Raw genomic sequence first — 22376 nt, 5'->3', positions numbered from 1 at the left:
GGAAGAATTTACCCATAAAGCCTTGCTGGAGGTGTATTTATCTGTCTGTCAATCATTGCTCACAAACAAGCCCCGCCCACCAACACAACAACAGAGCGACCAAACGAGTCTTCCTCCTCTTCATCATCGTTACTGTCGTCAACCTCACGCTCATCTACATCGTCACTCTGCCGGGACAATTTCTCCGACACGGTCCATGATGTTAGACCCTGTGGTTTTCCTTATTCATGGAAATCAAACACACACACACACACGCACACACACACACACTCCACCCCTCCTCCTTCGTGCCATCAGGCCATTTACAGAGAGGTCACAACCCTGGTGAATGATGGGAATGCTGAGCTGGAACCTTTCAGCGTTACTGATATGACCAACAGCGACCCCATCCTTCACACACACACACACACACACCACACACACACACACACACACACACACACACACACGCACCTGCACCCATATCTGTCAGTATATACGTGAGTATATGAGTTTTGCAAATGCACAGTGTGCTGTTCAGTGCTTTGAGGGCTGTCTCTCAGTCAGCCTGTGCCGCCTGTGTGCCGCCTGTGCGCCGCCTGTGCGCCGCCTGTGTGCCGCCATGTGGCCCGTTGTGTAAATGCACGCGTGGCCGACATACATCAACGCAAAGATTCACCAGCACGAGTCCAAAGTGGAACACGCACGAGACACAAACGCAGATGAAACTAGGCAGGGGAGTGGAGTTAATCAGACCTACAGGTGCACCACATCAAGGCGGCGCAGACAACAAGCACGCCAGCGAAAACCCAAAATCAGGATCCAAGATGAAAACCACGCAGAAAGGAGGAAAACTGGGGTAAAAAAAAAAAGACAGCTCCGAAACAGATGAAGAACAAGGAGAACTGGAGGTGTTCTGTGTCATGTGGCGCGTCTGTGCCTTCATTGATGTCTTGTCAAAGCGGACTGGCACACGGTGACGGGTGGGAGGCTCCGGCCCATCCTGCCATCCTGCCGTCCCTCCCAGTCCGCAGCTCTGTGTCTGCGCCAGCGCCGGACTGGGGCCCCGTGTGTCACTGACAGATGGGCCCCTGACAAAAGGCCTCCAAGCTGGTCGCCTGCACACCCGATTAAATCTGAAAGGCAGAGTCAGACCTGACGCGCCGGCGCCGCGGTCGTTCAATACGAGGGTAATTAACGTGTAATTTAAGTCTTTTAGCCTAAACAAGATATGCAATTTCACCTGGTTCGGGGAAAGATTCCTCTTAATTTTGCTTCGCTTTACCGTCGGTTCTAACGGCAGCTTTAGCGGCGAGAACCCCGACCGACCGATCGCTTGTTCCGAGCGTGGAATCAATAGTGAGTGACAGTGGGTGCGTCTGTGTTGTGGGTCAGTTGATCAATCAGCCACTGAATGCATCTGACGCACGGACCAATAGCCGGTCGGCGCTATATTTACTGACTGACGGGCGCCTCCATACGCAGGGGGCCTGAGCAGAGGGCCTGGGGCGGCAGGGACGAGGGGTTCAGCTGTGCGTTTAACAGTGGGAGCGCACGAGCCGTGCACGCGCGGGACAGGCGGGCGGGCGGCTGTCTGTGATTAAGAATAAATAAGCCAATAAATATTCAATCAGAACAAAAAGAGGGATGATTGAAAGGGCCGGGAGGCTGTGATGGGGAGCGGTCATCCTGGGCAGGAAGTGCAGCCGCGGCGCCGCTAAACCTGTTTTTGATTTCCTCGTTTGCCGATAATGTGGAACAAAACGAAGCCGGAATGACAACGGCGGCGGACGCCGTCGACACGCCGGCGCCGTGATGCGTAAAAGATTCGATCGCCTCCAAAACCGCTCCGAACAAATGGAGATATTATTACCTTTAACCAGCCGACACGCGGCCTCGAGTTGCTGCGTCCGCAGGCACGTGCGCGCTCACACGCGCGGTAATGTGGACGTTAAAGTGCTTCGGAGCGTAATCCCGTGCATTTCTGACTGTTCTAACAGGCTGCAGCTACAGGAAAACGGGGTTGAGAGGACTTTAGCGTCCAAGGTGTCTCTTCCAGCTCGTCTTTGACCCCTTCGAATACGCCGAAAACTACGGTTGGAATAGGTGCAACGGCTCGGGGATCAGCGTCCCCCTCCGGCCTTGTGTTTCACCTCCGCGCCAGTGGCGTTTAAAAATCCCTCCGTTAGCAAGGCGCCAGTTTCCGGCACCTGTAACTCGGCTCCTTCCTCCATTCAGGGTGACTGAGACGACTGTAACGGTCTGTGATGCGGAAGAAGAATGCGAGGAGCACGAGGCTCTGCCTGTGTGTGTGTGTGTGTGTGTGTGTGTGTGGTGTGTGTGTGTGTGTGTGTGTGTGGGGAGGATCCATGCACCCGGCCCGTGTGCATTAGTCAAATCCACCCTCGGCAGGGGTATTGGCAGGGCAGAGCAGATAGGACAGAGGCAGACAGTAAGATGTATGTACTACAGCGCCCCACAAACACAGCGTAATGGATCGCTGCCTGCCCGTATCGGGCCTTTCAGCAAATGTTCAGTCATGTATTGTGAAGAGGGATATTAGCTATGCGCCGGGCTTTCTGCGCGTCAGCTAAAATCCCGACCGGAGGTGCGTCGCGGCCGCACCTCGGCGGCGGCGCCTGCACACGCGTGATGAATGACGGCTGACATGTGCCGTCTCTCCGGTATGCCGGGCACGTCGGGCCTGCTTAGCACCGGCCCATCCCCTATAGAGATGGCTTATCAGTGAGGGTACATATGGAAGAACAGTTTGCCCATGCCCCCCCCCCCCCTTCTCGTCAGAAAGAAAGAAATCCTTATCACGCAGCCCTCGTCTACCCCTCTATTCTCTTCCTCCTTCTTTCCGCTCTCTATCTCTGCCTCGTCTTGGAGATATGCTAATCGCTGTGTAAGTATATCCTGTCAAATAATTACCATATATTAAGCTCTACTCATCTTGGCATAATTTCCCCTTCTGGATAATCGTATTTGGGCTCCTTCCTTTGAAAAAAAAAAAGAAGCAGTGGACAGAAGGGACTTACCTTGGGCAAGTTAAGCGAGTTAATCTTCGCTGATTGAATATCTGGCTCATCAACGTATGTGTGACCAGGAAACAAGCTGATACGCTGTGTGACCAGCACGCTGCTTATTAATATCCCTCTATTAACCCGCGCTCGCCTCTATACTGTGTAATATTTAATGAAAAGGGGGATCTGGGTTAAAGATTCCTTCAGTCAGGCCAAACGTGCGCATGCAACAAGTTTCTGTGGATTCAAACCTAAATTAAGTCGTTTTTGGGGTTTTTTTCATGCCAATGCTACAGAATTTTAAAGAATCCATGCCAACAAAGCACTGAAGCGACATCAAAACTGTAAAAATGTGACGGTAAATAATAAATCGATGGCTTCTCACGCCAGTTATCGCGGCCTCCATTGGCGCTAAGCTAACAACGGCGAGCTGGGGGCTGCTCCCGGCCTGCCTCTGTCCTCCAGACGACTCTGCTGACATTGGAATCTACATGACTGATAAATGATCCATGTCATTAAAGCCAGGAGAGGCTCTTCATCGGTCTCAGCGCGCCTCTACACCCGAGAGCGCCGAACGCCACCGAGGAGACGCCGCGCCTGCCCACTGATACACACATATATAATCCGAACGGAGCCTCCCGGAGCCCCCGCTGCCATGTTTGTCTTGAATATTCCCGTCAAAGGCCGGCGACATCTTGGGATTCTGAAACGAATGACGGGCAGATACGGCGCGTATTTGCGTGTCCACGTGCCAGCATTAATGCGTGCGTGTTGATGTGTGTGTCTGGGGGTCGACAGCGATGATACCCTTTCAGAGAGCCAGTGCTCTCCAAAGAGACATCCATCTCTGGGGTCCTTTGTGCTGGGGGGAGCAGCCAAGGTCAGCAGCTGAAAAAGCCCTGGGTGTGTGTGTGTGTGGGGGGGTGTGTGTATGTGTGTTCCTGGGCGCTGTTGACTGGGTAACAGGATCCTTGCCCTATTAATTGGCCTGACAGTGATAAAGGAAATGGAAGTGGATGCTATTTGTCTCTAATGCAGCCACACTCATATTAGCCCAAAGACAAATGGACACCGTTTCCCCACTTGAGCTCCTCTCTTTAAAACCCTCTAAGGGCTCGTGTGTGTGTGTGTGTGTGTGTGTGTGTGTGGGATTCAGGGCTTCTTTTGTGTGCGGTGCATCGTCAATATTTGATATTCTGGCAACCATCACTTATTAAATAACCTATAGACACCAGTGATGGAATGTGTGATTGTGTGTTTTAAGAGTCCAGCTACAGCTTTTTTTAAATTTATTTTTGCTATAATAAAAAAGCAGCTGGTGTGTGTGTGTGTGTGGGGGGGGACACCTGGCTGTACCTGGGGTCAGAGCTCAAGGATAGACTGAAGCCTGGAGCGGGCTGAGGAGTGGGGGGGTGGAGGCTGTGAGAGGGCAGCGCAGCCTTTCCCCTCCTCCAGATCGCTCCATTATGAACGCCGTCTGGGACACGTGACCTGATGACTCCCACACTCTCTTTGATATCCAGCAGGCTGATGACATTGATTCTGTTTCAGCTCCAGAGCCGTCTTTGACTCCCGTTATGTCACATTTATCCGCTCCAGTCTGGAGGCAGCTTCATGAGAAGCTTCACTCAAAGATGCTGACTAGACAAATTCTTTTTTTAATTTCCACACACCAAAGGAAACAAGTCCATCTCCTCACTCAGATCATCAGCTGGACTGACAGCTAGCATACGCTTAAACCCTAAATCATATGGTTAGCTTATCACAAGGTTGCTAGCGTGCAACCGCTACCTACTTTGGTAGCACCTCTGCTGGGAACGTGTTTGTGGGCAGCCTAGCCTCCCATTAAAGGCTTTTCCACACACAAATGTTAGCTTTCAGGCTCTCAGGCTATGCTAATTTATGCTCCCGTCTGCACTTTCACGTCGGACGTGGGGCGTCCTGGAATGACCATCCCATCCGTGATGGGACTCGGTTTATTAACTCCGGAGTTCCGATCGCCTGCGCTCATGCGGAAATTTCCTGAAACAATCAAAATTCAGCCTGGGGCGGAGCGGGGGAGGGGGGGTAAAACCGGTCATTGTGTGCCCGCTAGAGCAAATATTCTTTACATTTTAGGAACTTGGATCAGAGAGGAAATCAGAAACCTTTCGACCATTTCCAGCGTTTTTAAAGCGACGTTACAGCCAATATTTTCCAAATCTGGCCACTGCAGGTCACACCCATGCTAGTGACAACAGCGACACACAACCATTACACTCACAAACGCGACCAATGCCGTCACATTGGGATTTCTGCCCTGATTACCCATAATTCCAGTGGGTTCGGGTTTGCCGGCCAGATAATAAAGCTCTTCCCAAACTCCTGCATCTCGTGTGAAAGGTAGCCTCTCGTTTTTCTCCCCACCTCTCTGCATTTGAATGTGAGCAATGTGTCCAGAAATGGGTATCCATGTTTAAGTGTGTGTAAAGTGTGATAAGAGGGAATGGGATCTGATAGGGCGTGATAAAATACCTGGGAAATGTCTGGCTGGATTTTTATGTTTCTCCCGAGGAGCCGCCGTGTGGATGTTATCTCCAGACTGGAAAACCATGTTTCCCCCTCCAGGGAATCCCCCCCCCCCCACACACACACACACACACACACCAGCAGCAGCAGTTCTGCACCCATCGGAAGCACTGGTTAAACTGGGCATGTTTCCATTCCCTCCCCAGCAACATTCCCATCTATACTATCTGCGTTCTTTGCTTCATTTTGGCCGCGTTGCTCCCCGAATCATTTTTCAACCAGCTGCTTTTGTCAGTAAACAACTTTATCTCTGAGGATATGGGTTATTCTCTGCCGCATTATCTATATTATGATATCGCCTTTCATTATCTTTGGGCTCAGAACCATATGGGATATAAGATAGTGGATCCTGGGCGAGTATTAGAGAGCGGAATTCCATGTTCTGGGGGGAATGCGGATCAAAGCAGGGGTTATTTTCTTCTTTCTCGCTAAATTGGCTGTAAAGAGGAAAAAGGGAAGTTAAAAAGAGACAGTGGGGCGATTTTCCCAGATGACGAACATTAAACTGCAGATTTGAAGATTGGCAATTTAGCCAAGAATGAAATGATTTTCTTTGGTTTGGAAACGTCGCGTCGTTGATACCGTAGATTCTTCCTTTCTGCCCCCTGGTGGCGGGATGCTGTAGCGTCCTGTTGGATTCCTGTTGATGATGTCGGTTGTTTGTGGGCGGGGCTTAACGGTGCACAAAGGTGTTGACGTTGACCCAAGGAGACAGGCATGTTTTGTTTAAAGCAGCCAACGCCGCGGCGCTATGCTAATACACTGCCTGAGAAGCGATAATTCTGATCAAATGATTCAATATTTGACCCGGCGCTGCTGACATGTAATTGCATCCAGGTCGGTTGAATCTTTGCTGTGCGGTCTTGTCATGACCTGAGGTGATTTAGCCCCCCCACCCCACCCCACCCCTCCGCGAGCCCCCGGCTCTCTGCTCAATGCTCATTGCTACACTCGGTGTCTCATTTGAATATATTGATTGGGCCATCTGTAAGCCATTTATCTCCTTCAAAAGACCGTTAAAGTAGGCCTCCCCACCTCCCGGCCCGCCCACCACTGTTTCCCTGACAGGGAGGATATACACTCGCATAAAGACGGAGACGGAGAACTCCTCAGAAAAAAAGCAGGAGCGGTGGGATTGGGCGCCCCCGCAGGAACAGGCAGGAACAGGGCCGAGCTTTGGGGGACCCGAACGTTTCGCCTCGTGTTGCGGAAATTCTCACCAATACTGAATTATTATTATTTGATTATTGCATTCGCGCGGTGAAGAACGCCCCCTTCGAACAATCTGCTTATCTGGCCTTTCCTCCACGGTCTCACGTGCACGTGCGTGCGTATCTGCCTGTCATCGCGACCCGCACCCCGACGCCGCCGCAGCAGGGTTCTGACACATCTGCCAGCCCCAGATATTCTCCTAACATGCCTCCATGTCACCGGCAGAGCGCATGCATCATCAGGATTGACTCGTTCCCGACGTTCCCTGTGGAAAGCCGAGGTAAAGGATTACCCTCCGGCGTTGGACCACTGCCCACTGTACAGTAAAGACTCTTGAACGCCCATGGCGCACGCCGCGCATCTCCTGGTCTCTTTGTGTGCGGCGCCTTTTGCCGCCTCTTTGTTCCCTCTTTTGTCTTCGTTCTTCATTCAAATCTGTTTTCTCCTCAGACAAACCGTTGGCGGGCAGCCATTTGCAAGAACGAGCAAGGGTGGGGGGGCAGGGGCGTACGAGAGAGGGCTCGCCGAAGAGAGGCGGGAAAAAGAGAGAGGTGAGGAGAGAGCCAGGGAAGCATGGAAGGGATGGAACTGAGAGAGGAAGAATGAGCAGCAGCAACAAATCTGATTCATACCGGTGATATTTGTGCTCCGCCCCCTCAGCGAGGCTCCGCCCGCCGGCTCGCCCACGCACTTTTGGCCACGCGTTCAGACGTTTCTCCGCTCCGACAGGGTGAAGGGCGGCAGAGACCCGGCCTCCGTGCGTAAACATGGGGCAGATGGCGGGGAACTGGCGTCAGCGCTCCAAACATATGCACGGGGGGGAGCGTGCGAGGACCCGGGGCGGGGGGCGCGAGCAGAGGATCGGCGCATGCCGGGGCGGGCGCAGGGTGCCGGGCGCTGGCGGTGACTGTGGCGAGGGGGTAACGATGCGGGAGAAGACCTTTCGGAAGTTCCCACAGGAGCATTTCTGTTTCCCAAAAAGAAAAGTGAACAGCGTGTCCTGGTTCACCCTAAACGTGGGTCAACCTGAGGTCACCCTAACAACCTCAGCGCGACCCAACGGTGGCTGCCTGGTGAATACCTGGGGCTCACCTCCAACCGGTTCACACCTGTTGGCATCTGCAGCTGCAGTAGCGCCCCCTGGTGGTCAGGGGAGCTCCTTTCTGTGCCCACCAAAAAAAGGAAACCTCCAGAAAAGTTAGCGTCATCTTTAGCACGACGTTCTCCCAAAAATAGCTACCGTGCCCCGGCGCTGCACACAACTCAAGGCCTCCTCCTCGAAAAATCCGGACAATGATGTAGAAGTGTATCTCGGGCGAGTGAGTATGTTTACCGATCGATCTGCTGCACGCTGACACCTCCAGAGTCGCCGCGTCATTGCGGCCGCTGCGTGCAGCAATAAAACAGAGTTGGCTAACGCTGATAGCGCTGAGGGATACGGATGGGCCTGCACGCGGCAGCGTCGCCATACATCTTCCATGGCAGCCGCGTGTCACCGCGACGCCGCCGCGGAGCGCCTCTGACATCAAAGCATGCGCACGGACCGTCGCATGAGGCCGACGTGCGCTGAGCCGCCATCTGTAAGCAGACGCTAAGATACACACACAGCTTGTGGTGAGAAGCCTATTTCTCCCTTGTCCATCTCGCAATCACCCGTCCATCACACCTTCCTGAAACACACAAACCCCCCCCCCCACACACACGCACACACACGTGCGCGTGCACGTATACAGTCTTTTCTTTCTTAGATGTGTCTGTACACGACTCCCTGGCTGCAAATCCTTCAGCGGGATGGATGAGTGTCTGCAGCCCATTCATCATCGGCCTTATCCACCACCCTCGCCACTGTTTTTATATCAGCCCGTCGTCACACTGTCAACCCGTGCTCCTCTCTCACTCTTCCCCTCCTCCTCCCTTCCTTCCTTTCCTCCTCACAAGTCTTTTCTGCTCCATATTCCTCTTTTTTTCCCCAGTGCCCTACTTGTTTTGCTTGTGCGTCTCACGGCCGCGTGCTTGTGGGTGTTCACGCACGCTTTCTCACCTTCCCACCTCACCCCCCATCGTCTCCCCACCCCCATCGTCCCCCCCCCCATCGTCTTCCCCTCTCCATCTATCTCTTTCGCGTGCACCGCCGGGACCTGAGTGGCACCTTCAGAGCGGCCCTATAAAAAAGGCCCTATAAAAAGCCTCAACACGCGGAAGAAAGGGTAATGATGAAATTTAACTGCTCCTCTTGGTGCACCTGGGGTCTGCGCCCGTACGTGTGTGTGTGTGTGTGTGTGTGTGTGTGTAGATATACGAGCCTGCGTGTGTCACACATGTGTTTGTGCGTGATCAGCCAGTGTGAGGCCTGGCCACTGAACTGGAACTGCCCTGCTAGGGGGGGTCAATGTCACGGTGCCGCCATGAGAGTTATCGCTTTTTAAAGATGCGCTATAGATTTTGTGGGGGAACTCATTTACACCGGCATAAAATGGAAGGCGGCAGGGGAAGTTTAAACTCTGGGAAGGACAGTGGACTGGGGAGAAAATAGGTTTGATAGCCTGAGTGGCCTCACTGGTGTTATTTTGATTTAACAGTTCGGAAGATGGACAAGACGCCAGCAGGTGAGGGGACAAAGCGCGGAAAAATAACACGGCAGCATCGGAGATCCCAAATTTACTTCTATGTTCTGTGGGGGGCGAGAATAATGGTCGCACAAAGCTCACGTTCCAGGTTTACTATTTGATTTATTTTTAATTAATCCAAAGTGGACCGGCTCCTCAGTCTGAGCCAAGCACCTCGGGCCCGACTTTGACTTTGGAAGGAACTGATTTTCTTGTCTTTTCTGAGATGCTGTGAAATAAAAACAGGCCAAACCAATTCAGATTGTTACGAGCTCAAGTGTAGCTTTATTAGCAGCAGACTGTGTACAGTACAGGTCTATAAAGACCCCAGAGTTATGTGTGCTGCAGGTGCCCCGAGAGCCTGTTGTTAACAGGATTTATGCAGCGTGATGCCACATTTTTCTCAAAATGTTTTATTGATGCAGGAGGGCCGCGACGCCTACGAAGAGGCCCCCGTTAAACGCTCTGGTGTTTGTTGGTGCAGGCTGTGCGTGTGTTTGGAGTCACGTGCACCTCCAGGCCTACGTGTCAGGGCAGGACTATTTTCAGTTCAGTTCCTGGCCGCAGCCCAACGCCCCCCCCGGGCTCAGATGCCGGCTCGCTGGCCTCCTCAGCCCTGCTCCGGCCTGCCTTGCCTCCCACCTGTCCCTGGCTGTGGGCCTCCATGGTTGGCCCGCCAGCATGGAAAATCAGACTTTGATGGGCACGTGGGACTTTGGGAAGGGGGGGGGGATGAAAAGTTCCCAGGAGGGGGCTGCATGCACCGGCGGCTGATGACACAGCTCACAGCGGAACTGGATCCAACCCCGCTCGTCTTTCGGGATAAAACTTTTCGTCTGTAACTTGCAAAAGATGCACAAATGAACCTGTCGCGCGCTCCCTGAACGCATCGCAACAAGAGGCAAAAGCAGGGCGATGGTTCCCTTTCAGCTGTCCGTGTTGAACATTTACACGCGTGTTAACGGTTGTTTACGTGTCTGCAAACGTGTCAAACAACATACGTGCACGTGTCTGCGTGGAACGTCCGCCCTGCCAACGCACCGTCCAATGAAAATCGTGCCACACATAAATTATTTCTACTTCCTGCGAAAACAGCTTATTGCTAAAAGGATTAGGGTGACACACATAAACAACACAAACATGCTAATCCTCATTAGCACTGTTGAAAGCCCCTCTGATGCAGCGGTGGAGAGAGGGTGGGAGGCGCCGAGCCAGGCCGGATGGTGGGAGGCAAAGAGTCAGTTGGCGGCTAATAGGAACACGGAGACAGACGGACTGCGCAGGTTCCTCGTATCCCAGCGATGGTGATCGATAGACGCCGGGAGCGTGGATGAAAGGAGGGTTTTGGTGGCAGCCCACGCGGCCCCCCAGCCAACAGCGCTGGCACACAGACAGGCTCCCTCTTGGTTTTTGGATCTGACAATTCCAGTGTAATAACAGATAAATAGAGAGGGCTCATCAGGCCACAAAAGCAAACAGCTTGGGCTTGCCAAAGGGAACAGAGGGAGCGAGTGTTGGAGGGCGTGCATATGTATTTGTGCATGTAGAGAGAGGGGCGACAGAGATGGGGGGCAGCGCCAGATGTCAGCCATTAGCTCATTCTGAGCCCCGCACCGTCCCACTGACTGACGGAGAGCCTGTGAATCGGCACATTCGCGGACCCCCCGGCCACCCCTTGAGGTACGAACCAAAGCGTCGCCTCCAGCTATTCGCTGGTTAATGTGCCAATTTGTATCCCAGAGTGCTCAGAGGGAGAATTTATCGCCACGCTCTCCGGCTTTGGGCAAAAACTAATAAAACGCTCTTTTGCTGAATTTAACTTAATTGCCCACAGTGGGGATGGAGAGCCTGAGGAGCGGAGCGAGGAGTGGCCCGGGGTGCAGATGTTTACCGGCAACTCCTCCACTGGCCCGACTCCAAACCGCCATCTGGACCGATTGTAATTTTAGAATATCACCTGATAACCACCGCCATCATTTAAAGGTGTTTAAGCAAGAAATGACACGATTCAAAAGGAGCAGGCGCCACATCCTGTGACACAAGTCAACGGCGTCCACACGCTCCCACTTTAGCGCTCATCAGCAGGTCAAACCACCGCTCAACTCTCCGTATTTCGGGTTTTACTGAAAACAAAAATGGCTGCAGTAAATGCAGTAATCGTCTGCATAGAGGCGGCATCTGAGTGAGGCTCCACGGCTCCTCAGACTGAAACAATTGGAGATAAACACTGGATCTGTGTTTCTTAAAAGGTTTGATGATTCGGCTCTATTTTCCTCACTTTACAGCGTGTTTTATCAACGCTGTCTATCTCTCCTCATCTCGCCACCGCGGTGATTTCACGGTGGGGAAACAGTGCGGCTCGCCTCCGGGCACAGATCTTATTATTTGCAAATTAGATAGGCTCGCAAATTTTTTAGCAGGAAGTTGGCAGACATCAGTCACTGTGACTGGGGCGAAATGAGGCTGAGGAAATGGCAAAGACGAGGAGGGGCGAGGATTACGTGGAGGTGAAGAAGGATCTGAAGAGGAGGAGGATGGGATAAAAGTAGTCGCTTTGGCTGCTGCTGCCGCGCCAACTGTGCCCAAGTCGATGCCGGCGGAGTTCTACCAGGGGATGCTCTCCAGATTCTGGCCGCACACTAATTACTGGGAGGTTTTGTTCAGGAAATTATCTCCACGTCCATTGCTGCATTTCACAGCAAATTAGCCGTGGAAATCCCAAAAACCAATAAATAAGGCTGAAATTGTTCACGGGGGTCTCTGCTGATTGTCTCGTTCACTTTCTTTGTCCTCCTCCCTAATGCTGAAGAAACTAAGAGCCCATTTCCTTTATTTGGGAATTCTTTCTGCCCTCAAAAAGGAGACAAATAAAGGCTTTGTTTGGGTCGCGCTGCGAGGTAGCGATAAGCTGTCAGTATTGATGCCAGCGTGTGTAAAACGCATTCTTAGTGCTGTCATGCGCTCATACCTACTGGGCCATTTTTCCCCACACGAGCAACGTGGAATTAGTGTGGAAAAGGAATTCTTTCAGTCTGCATTGAAAAATCTAATGTGGGGGGAAAAAAGGCTAAAGAGCGCCAAAAGTACAAAGGAAAGTGGTTAATTTTTACAGTTAGATTTCATAAGAAACAAAAGGACCCCGAGACAAAATGAGATTAACCTGACCTTGGAGAGTTGGGAAGCAAAAATGTGCCATAAAGTTGGAAAGGCGTCTCTTTTTTTGAGGGGGGGGCTTAAATTGCATCAGTTTAATTTTTAATTTTAATTACTCGGCAGCAACCTCCATGAGTGGTGAAATAAGGCCACTTACAAAGTTCAAACCTATTCTTTAACAGTAAAAACACAAAAAACACTGACTGCAAATTCACGAGTGACACTTTCGGACCTAAATCCACTTCCACGATGAACTGGTAACGGCACCAGTTCTAAACTGGTCAGAGCTCTTCTGGATGGGTCACTTTGCCCCATGAAACTGGCTCCAGTTGAGGAATTTTGCTGTCCTGCCCATAAACACATCAGTCCAAACCCCGGAGTGGGGTCATCAGTTAGTGACCGTAAGTGGGTCAGTCCACTCTGTGGGGTGCGGGGGTGGGCCTACGGACCACCGTGACACAGAGGAGGATGAGCGGGTCAAAGTGTGTGTGTGTGTGTGTGTGGTGGGTGGGGTTGGGGAGATGTATAGAGGTACTATACCCAAATGACAAGCCCACTGCTCTCGTGGCGAGGCACAATTAATGACCCGTGCCAACATTACTGGATGAAAAATCCCCACTGTCCGAGCGTCGCCGCCCAGCCTGGCAACTGGAATTCTTCATTAGGTCTGGCAATAGAGGAGAGTGCGTTTATCAGCCTTACGGTGGGGGGGGGGGGCAGTGTGTTCTGCAGAGCGTGGCGGAACACGCCGCTAAGCTCACCTGCTGCTTGTTTTTTGCCTTTTTTTATCGTCAAAAACGTGTTTCAAATTTCTATAATAAGGATTCTAGCTTTCGAAACCCACCCTATCCAAACTTTCACGTGCCCCCCCCCCCCTCTGCTGAATCGCTCCTTCATGGACGACGGTCCCTCCTTTCATCAGGCCGGACTCAACCGAGCGACCAGCGCGCATCCCCCGGATCGTCACCTCGTCATTTTACAAGCCACGGGGCCAGGAAAAACAAATCGAACCAATCTCAGGCGTGGAAATCACTCTCAAAACAACAACCGCAAACGTAGAAATGTATTATCTTCACCCTCCAAATCCAATTTATTTCATGCATATCTTACCATCTAAATTGAATACAGCATGTAGCTTGTTGGGGAAATCACTTTGAAAAGACTCGCCTTATCTTATCTCCGTCTTATCGTGGCCATCTCGCTTTCGAGCCGCGCACAGGCGTCGGAGTGTGGAGGGTTCGCCACCGAGCGTTCTCATTGGTCCTCCCCGGTGTCGGGTTCTGCCTGGTCGGCCACCCAAACCGCTGTAAACTTCCAAGCAGACCTCCCCCCAGCTTTAATTGGTATCACTGGAATTTACACACTTTTTTTTTAATTAAGGGCAATCATCAGATTCTAAAGGGGCTTTAATTATGGCCACGGTGAAAATATTGGAAACGTTTAGCCTAAAAAGAGTGTTTGAAATCGTCAACAGCGACCTGGAATGTGGGGGGTGGGGGGGGCTTACTTAAATTATCTCGCCGTTGTAGCTCTTAATAAAAAAGTTAACAAGTGCTGTCTGACAAACGGAGACCTTAATTAAACAAGGATTGTTGTTAATTAAACTGACAGAGGGTCTGGTCCTGGTGGTGGATGGTTTCATTCATGCTCAGAACAAGTTCTGTCCACTGATCTCAGCCCAGCTTTGAGCTCACGTACAGACAGTGACGATGACGCGGCAAATGTGGATCCGTCCGGGTCGGAATCATCAAACCAGCTCAGTTTCTTGGCTTCCTGGTGATGATTGTTGATGGTTCCAGGGAGCCTTTGACCAGCCCGAGGCCTCCTGTTCCTGTTTTAATCATCCTTCATGTCTGATGATCTACTAAACGACCGGGGGAGCCAGAGACAGCACTCCTCGACGTGTTCCCAGGGTCGTCACGCTAATTCCCACTGTTCCCACACTGAACGCTTCACGGCTCCGCCCGTCAGGTCGCTCTCCGACCTGCTTAAACGCTTCCTCTCTCACACTCCCACGCGGATGCAGATGCGTGGAAAGGCACTCGGCGTGCAGGGAGTGGCGTGCTCCTCCCTCAGAACCTGACATTAGCCCGACGAAGAGGCAGAGGAGTCTGCACCTGTGGTCAGAAGGATAATAGGTGTGACTGGGAGCGCTGGTGTTGCTAATGATGCTAATCAGCTCTGCCTGCTTCCAGTGTCATGTCAGGACGGCGAGACGGCGGCTCGCGGAATATCTTCATTTATTATTCCCTCGCTGCGACAGGTCGAGGTGTTCCGTGTGAAACGATGCGCTAACAAACATTAGAAGCTCCTCCCGCCCGCCGTTTGGCGGCAGGGTGGCCATTTTGTATTTTTGTTGTCGTTGCTCTTGAAGATCCAAAATCTACCGTGCGTGGCGCCGGGGGAGGCCACGGCGCCTCCTCTGGACCTTCCCATCACCATTTCCTCTCCCAGAAGTCACTGAGGTCGAGGTTCAGCGGAGGGTCAAACCCCGGGAAAACGGGAGATTCCTGGAGTTTTCCTTGTTCCCGATCCTGTCCCACCTGAGGCTGACCCCAGCCTCTGTGCGCTGACCCTTGACCCTTGAGAGCTGATGAGCCGGGTCGGTTCGGTCAGACGCGCTCTCGTCGTCATCGTCTGCCCGGCGTCCCGCGTCTCCGAACAACCCGTTGAAATCTCGAGGAGCGGCGCAGGGAAACCCGGGGTCCGAACTTCCTCCCGTCACTCCATTAAACCGGAGCGTCCCGCGTCCCATTGCCCCCAATTTCCTCCTTACATCCCACAAAACGCTCACTCCTCCACAAATCCTTCACAGCCAACTCACTCAAGATTAAGCATGTGTGAAATTGAGCGGTTTCTAATACGCAAACCCCCTCAGCTCAGCACACACGCGCGCCAGAGATTCCATCAACACCTTCTTTTATCTGAATATGGACTCAGTATCTACTGCGTAATTACCTGTTGCAGCAGCCAGTCGCCCCCTTTGATCAGTCTGGGGGACGGCGGACGACGGAACGCGCTCGCTCGGCGCCGGTTCCACGTGAAAGTTTACCAAAACCCACCGGAGGTGGTTCGAGAGGAGGACTCCGCAGGGTTTATTGGGGCCGTTGGTGTTTGTGGTCGAGGCCGCAAAGGCAACAGAAGAACCAGGAATCATCCAGGAATCATCAGGAATCTTGTGCTGTTGTCTCACACACACACACACACGCGCGCGCACGCGTGCACGTGCACAGTCTGTGATTCGGCTGAGTTGAGAGCAGACATTTGCTCGGTGTGAGAGCCATCACCGGCGTATTCTTTTGTTTGCTGCACATGACACCCTCGCTCCCCCACTGCGCGGTAATATGGCCATTTTCTCAGTCAATTTGCCTCCCTCAGCATCCGAGCGCATGCAAATATGGAAGATGATGCCGATCGGGGAGCGGCGCCGGGCTGTAAAACGTGAACCAACTGTTTAAGTTTAAGGTTATGGGGACGGCGGGTTCACACCCCGCTTGGAGGGGAAACGAGGTTCACGCGGAACAAAAGAACAAAGGGAAATGAGGAATGCGACGCGGAGCACAAAGGAGCGCGACCGCCAGTTTGGGTCCGCCGGATCGGGGCCGGGGTGGAACCCATCGGGGGAGGGGGCGGAGACCGGGACACAGGTGGAAAGGATCCCGAAAATAAAGGGGGTGTGAGACAAAAATGGGCCGCTGCTCCGCCTGTGATGCGTCTTTAACCATGACGACGTTCGGAGGTTTTACTTTACTGCTCACGTGCGCGACCCCATCAGGTCCGCCGGGAGCATCCGGACGCTGGTGAGCTAGCAAATTAGCATTACACAGCTAAACCAGCTCAATATTTCCCTCCCACGTCGTTCACTGACACGCCCGACACGACCTTGACTGGAGGTCAGGGAGGTTACCAGGAAGTGAGAGGACACCTTTTAAGGAAAGGAGGAGGAGCCAATCAGTCACAGGTGGGCGGGAGCAGGCCGCACCGCCGCCGCTTTCATATTTAGGAATATTATTTATTCATCCAGATATTCTGGGGTAAAGTGGGACAACAGCGTTTTTGTTGTGATTGTCTAAAAAATGAATAATTCCAGGTTGCATGGCTCCAATTCAGGAAGAGAGCAGTTCATGTTTCCACAACAGGGTTTAAAGGAAAAGCAGGAATCATAAGATGATGTCCGGAGAGCGAAACAAACCCGTTTGAAGCTTCCTTCACAGCCGTCCTTTACTTCTTTGTTTTCACTCCAGCACCTAATCACTCTTCCTCCCATTTCCCTCTCATTTGCTCGGCCGCTCTCCCTCTTTCTCTCCGGTGAATATCTGCAATAAATAAGGAAGGATTAAAAATGAATCCCGAGGAGCTACGGCTCTCGCGGCTCCATCAGGCCGATTCTAAAGGAATAAACATCTCAAAATCATAAAAATCAATATTTTGGCTAAATTAAAAAGAATGTGACCGTTTTGTGACAGAGGGTTTGTAGGTAAAAAGCAGAAATCTGTATTTTTCGGCTGAAATATCTTGAAAATTCGAGGGTTTTTCTGCTCTGGCCGTCCAATCTTTAATAAAAGGATCCTCAGATGGATTCCTGGTTTCGTAATGCAGAAAAAACAAGGTTCCAGTCGAAATCCCATCTGCTTTTGATTGAGCGGCTCTGAACGGGCTCATTTCTCATTAGATCCTGGTTCTAAGCGTGACCCAGCAGGTTAGGGCGGCCCGGCCCGGCCCGGCCCTTCCCGGCTCACGGGCCTCTTTAGCTGAGATATAGATGATGCTTTTGCTAAATGAGCCTCAGTGATGAGCTGGAAAATGACGAATGTTCCCGGCTGAGCCTCCGTCGGGCCCGCGGCCACCACGACCGGGAGGGGACGCGGTGACTCTGAGATGAGAGAAGATGGGATTCATCCGAATTGATGAAATGTTAATGTAAATAATTAAAGAAAAGCAAAGTATTGGATTTATTTAAGTGTGAATTGAGTTCTTAATTAGGGTAAATAACCTCTCCTCTGGAGCCGAACTGTGCGATTGGTTGCAAAATAATCAGGTGCCAATAACTGTTGGCGTTTTTTAAACAGGGAGCCGATTTATCCAACGGGAAAGCGTGGCCCTGAACGCCTCAGTGACCTTCTGGAAAAGCTGGAATTTGCGTCTCCTCAATGTTTGGCGTGAAATATTCAACTTGAGGGCGGGATCGTCCTTGAGTGATTTCAACATTTTCGGACCCCGGGATTGACCAGCAGGTGGCGTTTGGAAGTCTCCACCGATCCATCGGGAGGCTGAAGGAGACTGAAGGGTTCTTTATAACAGTGACAAAACGCTGCGCTAACTTTTCTGTCGGTTAAGTCGGCGAGTTGGGATTTTTTTGCCATCAAACCGAACAATCCTGAAATCGTGTTCATCCCCCCTCTTCTCCCAGGATGCATTGCTTCACAGCGACGGAGACCTGGGCCGTTTGACGCGCCCCGCCGTCCGTCTTCGCCGGCGTTCGTTTGCCTTTATGTGTTGAAATCATATCAGTCGCCGTGGCGACAGAGGCAAAAACACACTCCTGGTTAAGTGTCGCCCTCCTCCCGCTGCCTCTCCTCTCTCCATCTTCCTCTCCCTCTCGCATCCTCGCCTCCAATCCGCCATTATTAGTGCCTCCAATACTCCAGAGGGCAAACAAACTTTCAAAAAATTCCCCATAACCCACCAAGCGTAGCCCATTTTCCTCTCCATGCAATTAACTGCACCAACATTTACAATAATATGATTACAGACACTTTGGCAAAGTCACGGGGGGAACGCAGGGCATATTAGGTATCAGCAAGGGGTTGATCGTAATGGTCGCGTTTCCCGGAGACTCGCATTTTCTTTTGCACGCAATAGTGAGAGCCACTAAATTCTCCTCAGGCAGTAAAAACCAATGCGCTGGAACCACCATAACAAACACTAGCAACCACTTTCTTTCTCATCACTCTCTTATTTTCCTGGGTTTTTTTTTTTTTTACTTTGGGCTCTGGTGCTTTTTTCCCTCTCTTACTCTCCACAGCCTGTCTCTTAACCCCCCGCCCCCCCCCCCTCCTTCCCTCATGAACCCCACAATTAATTAAGTCTTTCACGGCCATGTAATTAGGAATATTAGCAAGTCATAAACTTGCCACCATTCTTGAAATGATGTGCCGGCCCTCAGCCATTTGTTTGTCATTTCTTTGTTTTGCAGCACTGTAGGGCCCTATAGATCTTCCCCCAGCCCCAAGCGGGGCCCCCCCGGCCCTCAGACAAGTGAAGAGGGGGGGTCCTTGTCGGTGTGAGAGGCCCAGGTCGCCCGTCCTGGGTCCAACCTGAGTGTGAGGCTCATTGTGGTCCAGCAGTGGAAACACGACATAAATCCCAAAACACGTTCGTTAGCATCTGCAACAGCTGAAGCATCACCGAGTCAACAGGTCACCGAGGTCACCGCGACCCGGTCGCCCCCTGCTGTGGTGCTGCCGACCCCCACCCTCCACCCCCACCCTCCACCCCACCCCCAGGGGTGGAGCACCGCTGGAGCACCCTCTAGTGGAAGGCGGCAGGATGGAAACATGCTTTTTCCTGGCCTTTCCGTCTCTGTGCAGCCCTTTTATCTGTGGGGGGTTAACGCCGTGGGGGGATGGGGGGGTAACGCCGTGGGGGGATGGGGGGGTAACGCCGTGGACGCCTGTGTGATTCCGGCTCAAGCGCTCTCATCAGCAGCCTCATTCGCTGCTCCGGCTGCACCCTGACCTCCCAATAACCACTCACCATTGTTTCTGTTTACCATTGGCCAGAGACGGAGGGAAGAACGGGAGGAAGAGCCCGGGCGAGGGGGGGCCGGGGAGGGTATCGATCGGCTCCCACATGTATTGAAACCAGATATTGATTTTCTTTCTCTCTTTTTTTTTCAGTTGTGAAAAAGTGCATTGTCCGAACGAAGGAGATTTCTGTGGGGATTTGGGGAAAGAGGAGTTGAAATGAGCATCCGGCGCAGCCTCGTCTCCGGCGGATTGTGTATCGGGCCGCCGTAATTGAATTGAGCGAGATGGGCCTCCTCCGATATCGGCTCTCTGAAGAGTTTTCGTCCCGTCGATGAATCGCTGAAAGATTTGAGCCTGGAAAGTTCAGCGAAGAAGTCTCGCTCTCAAAAAAGAGCATCGTTACGAAGGAAAATGAGTTATTAATTTGGGTGATATTACTTAATTGTGGCAGTAAATCAGGTCTACTCTCGTTAATCGCCTCATATTATTAACATTTTCAGCCCCCCGTCGGCCGATTAGAGCAACTTTTCAAAGCTTATTTGTGACGAGTTGATTAAAAAGTTGGGATACAAACGCGACGCTGTGTTTCAATCCGTCACGGGTGAAGAATCCGTCTCGTGACGCGTTCTGCCGCGGCCTCTTTTCCCCCGAAACCGGGATGTAGAACCGGTACGGATGAGGAGGTGAGGGAGCCCAAAGTTCTCCTTCGTTTCCCGGCGTCTCTTCCGCCTGCTTCTCATTCAGCCGACGTCGGCCTGTTCTCCCACTCAATTTGCAATTAAGACCAAATTTAGAGCGCTGAAGCCTGAAGGCAGGTGGGTGTCCTCTCCGGGGATGTGTTGCCTAGCAACTGGGGGGGTGGCAGAGACAGGGGGGCATACCTGAGAGGTAGGTGGCAGTGTTGGGAGAAGTGTCTCACTATTTTAATCATGTTTATTCTAATTTTTTCTTTGTGAGATAAGGGTTGACAGGAAAACACGGCTTAGCGGTTAGCGTGGAATATCACGTGTCACTGTCCAGACCTCCAGGTAACCATGGAGACCGTCCAGGTCCTGTCATCAGGACCAGGTTACGGGCTGAGCTGCTGAGATTCTGACACTGATAAGTTGCCGTTTGTCCACCTTCAAACCCCTTCGAACCCCTGCTGGCTAACGTGGAGATTGTTGCGCGCTCTTAGCCGAGGAAGCGTGGAAATGAAGTGGAAAATGCGCATATTAGGCCAAAACAAGAATCTGTGTGTGTGTGTGTGTGTGTGTGTGTGCGTGTGTGTGTGTGTGGGTGTGTGTGTGTGTGGGTGGCAGATATAGGGAAAGGATGCACTCTAAACACACGATTACATCTGCGTCTCCACGTCTCAAACATTTGTTTTCATTAAAGCGCCATTGCGCCGTATTTGCTCCTTCCTTCCTACATTTCACAGCATTTTGCGTCGAATTACGTGTTAAATGATCCTCACATGTTTTAGCGGACTTAACCGGTGGCGGGATGTTCCACGTTGACGACTTTCTGCCGCTCCGGGCTCCTGACGTATGATTACACTCACTTTGCTCTCTCACAACTGCCTGATTAAAATGTCTTCAAGGACTTTTTCCCACATTTATTCCTCATTTTTTTGGCGTTTTTAACCAAACTTTAAGTTGCGCCCATTTAATTTCCAGCTCCTTCTCCGAGGCTTTTGTGGCTCCGTGCATCCGTTCGGCTGTTTTACTGGGAAATGAGTTAAAATTCCGGCTATTTTGATAAAACCACTCACGCTGGAAACATGATTGGACTCGTCCGACGGATAAACAAAATTTCTCATCCCGAAGGCAATTTTGCACACCGACAATTTTCTGTGCTCGCGGGCGACCTGCGCACATCTGTTTGTCTATTATGGCTCTGAATGGAGGGGGGGGGGGGCTCAGATATATCTATTTTTTTGATCATATCAACAACAGCCGGGGACACGGGGCATCCATCATGACCCGACCACCCCCCTCGCTTGCATGTACTTGAACAGGCCCCACAAGTGGTGACAATTTTCCATTTTCATTTGTTGACCACTTGACCATGTGCTTTCCCTCGGCTCCGGCAGATGAGCTCTCATCCGCGCTCGACTTCTGCTCCGCGGCTCCGCCCGCCGGCGCCGCTCTCGCCCGTCCGCCGCCGGCAGAAGATGGCGGATCCCGCCTCGGGAAGGGAGCGAAAACAAGGACGTCAGGACGCGGCTCACTTCCAAAATGTAACATATTTCCTGTCACTAGAACCTGTTTTTGCTGGTAATAAGTTACTTCCTGTGTAGAGTCGTAAGGTACTTTTCAGCTCCCAAACTTTGACATTACGCAATCAAGGTGTGTTTAATTATTATAATTATTAAAACCCACAAAACACAAACTGTCTTTTTTTTGTCACTTTTACCCCCCAGGCGGGTATTTTAGAACCGGAGCAAATATCGATGTAGCAATTTCAGGAATAAAGCAAATAAAGGATCTATGTTTTCCCTTTGGTGTTTAAAATAAGAGGAATTTTAATTTTAAGTATCCATTAAAGGTTCCTGGTCCCACCTGTGACACTAAACAACCAACGAACCTGCTTCGTTTGGTTAAATTAACATTCAATTCAACAGTCTGACGATGAACCTCAAACTGAGAAATGAAGAGCGGCTCATTTTCCTGCTCGTTTGGCTACTTTGCCGCCAGCGCCTAACGAGCGCCTAACGAGCGCCTCGCCGTGGCGCCGGTGCCACGGTTCTGTTTTTACTGGACCCGGTAATTTTAACACTCCCTCACTATAGCGAGCGGCCTGTTGCATTAGAGCCGCTAATAGAGTAACTCATTACCGTGGCAACGCCTCGTTTGTTAGCTAGCAGCGCCTCGTTTGTTAGCTAGCACTGGGAGCATACAGGAAGTAGGAAGATGTACACAGACCTGCCCTTGAGCAGGGCATCTTCATCCATGAGAGTCAGCTTCCTGCTCACTCAGCTTTCTCCTCCACGTTGGCGCTGCTCCCTGGAAACACTTGCTGCTTTCCCTGCCCCCCCCCCCCCACCCTCTTGTTTCCCTTCCATTCATCCAGCACCGGCCCCCCTCCGGTGGTCCAGACAA

At 51.8% G+C, this 22376-nt stretch overlaps 1 protein-coding gene across 1 annotated transcript in view; it reads right to left on the bottom strand.

The window, feature by feature from the left end:
* Window positions 1–16613: 16613 nt before the first annotated feature.
* Window positions 16614–22376, bottom strand: part of LOC130534989 (dehydrogenase/reductase SDR family member 13-like) — an 80518-nt gene continuing 74755 nt past the window's right edge. The window contains exon 6 of the mRNA XM_057049742.1: window positions 16614–16860. Within this exon, the coding sequence (XP_056905722.1) occupies window positions 16819–16860 (42 nt within the window). The 3' untranslated portion in view covers window positions 16614–16818. The remainder of the gene's footprint in view (window positions 16861–22376) is intronic.

The sequence above is a fragment of the Takifugu flavidus genome, chromosome 12, assembly GCF_003711565.1.
Source record: "Takifugu flavidus isolate HTHZ2018 chromosome 12, ASM371156v2, whole genome shotgun sequence".
Taxonomy (NCBI): Eukaryota; Metazoa; Chordata; class Actinopteri; order Tetraodontiformes; family Tetraodontidae; genus Takifugu; species Takifugu flavidus.
The sequence above is the reverse complement of the archived record's forward strand: the minus strand, read 5'-3'. Positions and strand labels throughout refer to the sequence as shown.